General features: G+C 40.0%; 1 protein-coding gene across 1 annotated transcript; it reads left to right on the top strand.

The window, feature by feature from the left end:
* Window positions 1-2,234: 2,234 nt before the first annotated feature.
* Window positions 2,235-6,345, top strand: LOC120104480. The gene is made up of 5 exons (XM_039115678.1): window positions 2,235-2,359; window positions 2,453-3,497; window positions 3,588-3,711; window positions 6,131-6,194; window positions 6,297-6,345. Exons 1-5 carry the CDS (start codon window positions 2,235-2,237, stop codon window positions 6,343-6,345), a joined length of 1,407 nt encoding a protein of 468 aa, XP_038971606.1.
* Window positions 6,346-6,816: the final 471 nt, after the last annotated feature.

Genomic DNA, 6,816 nt, shown 5'->3' with positions numbered 1-6,816 from the left:
TTGTTTTATCTTATTATTCAAACATAAGAACCTATCATTCTTATTGAAATCGACAGAAAAACTCGAATTACAATGGTGGTCCTGGTTCATTAAATATAAACTGATATGAACCGGTATTTGACTCGGGCAACTATGATAGAGGGTAATATCATGAGTATTTCTTCATTGGCTGAAGGGCGGCGTGATATCTTGAGTTTGATTCCTCGTGTGAGTATATTAGGTAATTTTTCTCACAGGACTACCCGGGATAAAAAAAGAAAGGAAAATAAGGAAATTTGAACGTGATTCAGGTTTTTGTCATTCTGGGAAAGTGGAAGTGGAAGCCATCCTAAATACGCCATTAAAAAAGAATTGATGTAACCTTATAGTGTTTTTATCAAACCCACCATAAAATTATGAATTAATAAAAAGTAAGCGGACCTGACCCATTATTGAATAATAACTATATCAGCTATTCTGATATTTATTATTTCATCATACCCCACTTGACGGAAAGTGTCCGACGAGGGACCCTCGATGCTTTAGTCAGATGCTGGTCTTGGGGTTTGGAAATGGCAAAATAGCAGCAAGACAATGGAGTCAAGAGAACTTAACTAATGATCTCTTGGAGTGTGCTTTATATAGACAAGGGCCTATATCCATCACCGAGCAAATCGGATATATGTGGTGGTCGTTTGGTAACAACCCGCACATCTCGCTTAAGCATCACATTCGAGCATCACACTTGTGCGGATTGCTTGCACATCGCGTGCATAAGGATACTGCACATGATTGTAGGCTGAACTATCACCAACTAAAGAAGAGTTTAAAATTGGGGAAATTAACTCCCCACCCTCCGGATGACTCGGGTATAACAAACCGTCCCTGTTGACCGAAAATGAAACTTTCGGTCCAACGGCTCTCGAAAATATAATTCCCGATCCCTGGGAGGAAAAATGTCTCAAGAAAATGTGCCGAATATGCCCCGATCCATGCCAACGCCAGTGTTTTGAAGGCAGGAAATTGAGACGTTTGGAGTTTCTGTAATCCCTGGCCAACGGAAGAGGAGTTTCGGTTTGAAGGCGGGAGGAAGTAAGTCGTTTGGAGTTTCCGTAATCCCTGTTCGCGTGGCCAACGGAAGCCATATTCGGTTTGAAGGCGGGGGAAGGTGACCGTTGGAATTCCAGAGAAGACTTTGGAGCTCCACAAGCATAGTCCTCTGTTTTTTGAGGTTCCAACGGACTGTATGCCAGTTGGGGGCCAACGAAGGCTTTTTGGTTTGAAGTCCTCTATTCTTTGGAGCTCCACAAGCATAGTCCTCTGTTCTTTGAGGTTCCAATGGATTGTATGCTTATCGGGGGGCCAACGGAAGGCTTTTTGGTTTGAAGTCCTCTGTTCTTTGGAGCGACACAAGCATAGTCCTCTGTTCTTTGAGGTTCCAACGGATTGTATGCTTATCGGGGGGCCAACGGAAGGCTTTTTGGTTTGAAGGCGGGAGAAGGTTACCGTTGGAAATCCAGAGAAGAGTTTTGAAGGCGGGAGAAGAGTCTGTAGGGCCTGTTTGCCACACCTATTTGCCGTTAGAAACCTTGAAGCTACTACATTTGGCTGCGGTAACTGGAGTTGAGAGAGAACTCCATTTTTCTGTTTGAACTCCATCCGGCAAGCAGATTATATGCAGATTACCCATCTGTTTGAACTGGAGTCTTGTCTTCTTTGATAAACAGATTACCCATTTGTTTCCCATCTTGTTTCGTTTTGCCATAGGGTGTGGGGAATTAAGATCATGTTTTCTTTGTTTATGAATGCCCTGTTCTGCTCCAGTGTGCCATCTTCTTCCATTTTGCCTTAGGGTGTGGGGAATTAAGATTAGGTTTTTTGGGAGTTCATGAATGCTCTGTTGTGCTCCACTCTCCCTTTAACTCTGTTTTAACAGAGATATTTTGCTGAGGTGCCTCTGATTCTGCACTCTTCGTCTGACTTTGTTATAACAGAGCTGAGCTCCAAGAATTGTCTCCAAATCATTTGTGCTGATCCCTCCTATTTTCATTATCATGGCTTCAAAGAACAGTAGTAGCCCGGTTTTCATGGCCATTTGTTGTTACGGTAGCGAAGCTGTTATTATTTCCATCTGTGAGGACACAACTCTTAATCAAATTTTCAAGGAAATAGTGGAAAGGTGGAGACATTTATCTTCTACAATGATAGAAATTAAGTTTTATATTCCAAACAAATCTAGAATGCTTGTTACGCTCATGAGCGATAAAGATGTTCATAACATGCATCAAATACATGTGAACTTAAATGCGGCAGTGATCGAGATGGTTGTTACTCATTCTCCAAGCTTGATCGAAGCTGCTGATGTAGTAATCAATACCAGGTATTCCATATTTGAAATTTTATTTTGTTCATTTGAAGCTAAAAGAACATTAATAAGTGTGCTGAAATTATGTTTATCGTTTTGTATGGACAGTGGCTCATCCCATGGTGCTGAAATTAGTTGGAGATCCAAAAATATTTCAAAGAGTAGCTCAAGTAATTTTGTCCAAGTTGTTGAAGAAACGAGAGCTGCAATTGAAGAGGAAGGAAGTCAAAGAAATTCGTTGGATGCTTGGAAAAGCTGTATTGAGGGCGTTGGTCAGGAGTTCACGAATGTCGAAACTCTTCGTGACGCCATTCGCAACTTTTGTATCGCAAATTGCAGAGATTTTGTGTTCATGAAGAACGATCATGAGCGAGTTACTGTGGAATGTGCATATGAAGAATGTGAATGGCGTATCCATGCTTCTCGACTTGGTAATGGTGAAAAGTTTGCAATTAAAAAAATGAACGGTAACCATACATGTGGAGGAGGGATGCAAGTCCGGTCGCATCCGAAGGCTTCGAAACGTTGGGTTTCGAACATTGTTAAAGATAAACTTCAAGATATGCCATTATATAAGCCGACTGACATTGTAAAAGATATTCGTCGGGAATATGGTGTTCAATTGCCGTATCATCAAGCTTGGCATGGTAAGGAGCTGGCTATGAAGGAGATTTATGGTGATAGATCACTATCTTATGACCGAATTTGGTGGTATTGCGACGCCATTATTCAAACCAACCCCGACAGCATTACAGAGTACGAAACAATTGAAGGTCGATTCAGACGTCTGTTCATTTGTTTTCATGCTTCACTATTGGGTTTCATAAAAGGATGTCGACCTCTAATTTTTATGGATGGGACATTTATAAAACATAAGGATGGAGGCGTATTGCTTGGCGCCACTGCCAAAGATGGCAATGATGATATGTTTCCTATAGCTTATGGTGTGGTAGATACAGAAACTGATGAAAACTGGGAATGGTTTTTCCGGATTTTCAAAGAAGCTATTCATAGTTGCAGTGCGTATCATGGTCAAAAGTTCACATTTATGACAGATAGACATCAGGAAATTATTAAATCGGTGCCGAAGTACTTTCCTGGTTGCTACCACTCATATTGTATTCGTCATGTGAAAGAAAACTTTAAGAATCAGGTTTGCATCATAATATTGTAAATAATTTTAAGTAGAAAGTATCTAAGTAATATACCATCCGGTATGTCTGATATTTAATTGTGATCGCAGGTGCTTGTCCATTATCGTGCAGCTGATAGAAAGAGGCTACTTGATTTACTAAATGCTGTTGTGTATACTCCAAGGCTTAATGTTTTTCAAAAGCTAATTGGGAAGCTTACATCAGAAGCCCCTGGTGCTTCTACCTTTCTCCTACATGCCAACCCCGAGCATTGGGCAAATGCAATTTTTCCAGGTCCACGCTGGGGCACTATGACATCTAACGTGGCTGAGTGTTTTAATAGTTGGATCTTGGAGGTTTGTCATCTGCCCGTCCCTCAGATGGTTGACCATATCAGGCTTCAAATTATGCAGATGATGCATGAACGGCGTAATCAAGGATATAGCATTCAAACCCACCTATGTCCAGATGCTGAGAAAGTGTTACATAAAAATGCAGAAGACGGTCGGAGATTATCCGTGTTTACGTCCAACATAATGATATATGACGTAAAGGATACAAACTACTCATGCAAAGTTGACCTTCAGAATTGCAGCTGCTCTTGTGGCGAGTGGCGAATCTTCGGCATGCCATGTTAGCATGCTTGTGCTTGCATCGAGAAGGCCGGCAGATCCTTGTACCAATTGACTGACATTTGGTTCCAAGCTGAATTGTATAGAGCAACATATGCCGAAGCAATTAGTCCAATTCCTGATATTGAGGAGCCACACAGTGCATTTGAAGAGATTCACATTCTACCCCCTATGACAAAGACACGTCCTGGCAGGCCTAAAAAGAAGAGAAGACCTTTTCAAGTTGAGTTAGTACGTGATATGAGATGTGGACGATGCGAGAAGCTTGGGCACAACAGAAGGACATGTAATGAGGTCATACTGTAAATAATATGGTGCTATAGTTTACATTGAAGGTATGGAACACCTTTGGCACACCTTTTGCACACCCTTGGCACACCTTTGGCACACCATGGTATACAGTTTCAATCCCATGGCACGCCATGGCACACCATGTATTCTTATTATACATGGCATTATACACCATGTTTTTCTAATAGAAATCTGAAGAAGAAAAAAAAACATCGCTTTTAGCTCTGTGCACACAATTACCTGTTACCTGCACTCAGATATGGTTTCTATGCACACAGTTACCTGTTACCTGCACTCAGATATGGTTTCTGTGCACACAGTTACCTGTTACCTGCACTCAGATATGGTTTCTGTGCACACTTAAAACTTAAGCAATCTGATTTTTTTCCCTTTACTTATCTGGTACTTTCAGATTCGAGATGGTCTGAAAGTGGTGCAATTGCAATGGCCCACATGTTTATCGATGGTGCAGTCGAGTATGTATGCCTAACCTTTCATGTTTATGTTTCTTTTTCTTTCAAGTTCACATTACTTATATTTGGTAAATTTTTCCATTGTCGTCGCAGATGGGGAAGGATGTGGTGACGTTGTAGTAAAGGAAGACCTTTTGAAGTAAAGGAAGTTGATTGTTGATGTTGTCAACTAATTCAAATTTTGGATTATTTCAGAATTTATCAATGTGGAATACTATTAAGTTCCTTTTTCAACTTAATTTGTTGATATTAGCTGATGCTATGCCTTTTTGGGTGGCTGATTTATGTGGAGAGACCTTCTGTTGACTGGAATTGTTCAGAGAAAGCTTTTTAGGGCTAACTATAATATTTGATCTATAAACATGGTGTGCCATGGCACATGGCACACAGTTTCAGATCCCCTGGCACACCAGTGTTGCTTGGTTGATTAAGCTTGAAACATACTTAACAAACCATGGCACACAGTAAATTAACCCCCAAACATAGTTTTCTGCTCTGTCTACACAGTTTATCATTTACTGCACACAGATATGATTTCTGTGCACACAGTTTATCGTTTATTGCACACAGATATGATTTCAGTGCACACAGTTTATTGCATATAGATATGATTTCTATGCACACAGTATACCCACCTCGTACGTCTTTATGTGAAGATTTGTCAAAGCTGCGCAGTTAAATAAAAAGGTGTGTGGTAATTTAGGATTCGATATATATAATGCCATCATTCGACAAACTTTCACAATCATGTTGTTTTGTACCAGCTTGAACACCTAGCTTTCTAACTCATTGAATTATGTATGGTGGAATATGAAGCTCTGAAGATTACGCTGCAAATAACCCCATTCTGGATAGGATTTTTGAGGAAGCATGGCCAATATGAAGAGTCACAACTGTGGCTTCATTTTTTTATCTACTTTGTCAGTATTATCCTTTAGTGTGATACTCCACATCATCTAGTTATTTCAGTCAAATGGACTTGCATGGAGGCACACTTTTTGCACACCCTTGGCACACCTTTCGCACACCATGGCATACAATTTCAATCCCATGGCACGCCATGGCACACCATGTATTCTTATTATACATGGTATTATACACCATGTTTTTCTAATTGAAATCTGAAAAAGGAAAAAAGAACACCGCTTTTAGCTCTGTGCACACAGTTACCTGTTCCCTGCACTCAGATATGGTTTCTGTGCACACTTAAAACTTAAGCAATCTGATTTTTTTTCTTTACTTATCTGGTACTTTCAGATTCGAGAAGGTCTGAAAGTGGTGCAATTGCAATGCCCCAAATGCTTATCAATGGTGCAGTCGAGTATGTATGCCTAACGTTTCTTTTTCTTTGCCTTTCTAAAATGTATTTATGCTGCAAGTTCACATTACTTATATTTGGTAAATTTTTGCATTGTCGTCGCAGATGGGGAAGGCTGAAGTACAGGAAGTTGATTGTTGATGTTGTCAACTAATTGAATTTTGATCTATATACATGGTGTGTCATGGCACACCCTTGGCACACAGGGACTGTGCAAGTATGATCCTTGAATTTCAGAGAACTGATGCCAAAAAGGCAACAAAAATTACCTACGAGAAATTCCTAAGATTGGATCACAACAGCGTTGCTGCAATTAAAGCCATGGATAAGCTTCCTTTATAATTTGAGTTGTAATATGTAAATTTTTGAGTTTACAAAAGAAATTGTGTTATGAAAGACAAACTTAATTTTCATTGTATGCCCTTGTGTGTTTACAGTTCGGTTTGGCAATAGCCCTCAAAGATTCTCTCCATGGCTCATACTCGATTATGCTTGAAACACACTTAATTAACCTTGGCACACTAAATTAACCCCCAAACACAGTTTTCTGCTTTTTGCACACAGTTTATCGATTACTGCAAATAGATATGAGTCATGTGCACACAGTTAAGTTAAGCATTCCCTA

The sequence above is a fragment of the Phoenix dactylifera genome, chromosome 18 (assembly GCF_009389715.1).
Source record: "Phoenix dactylifera cultivar Barhee BC4 chromosome 18, palm_55x_up_171113_PBpolish2nd_filt_p, whole genome shotgun sequence".
Taxonomy (NCBI): Eukaryota; Viridiplantae; Streptophyta; class Magnoliopsida; order Arecales; family Arecaceae; genus Phoenix; species Phoenix dactylifera.
The sequence above is the reverse complement of the archived record's forward strand: the minus strand, read 5'-3'. Positions and strand labels throughout refer to the sequence as shown.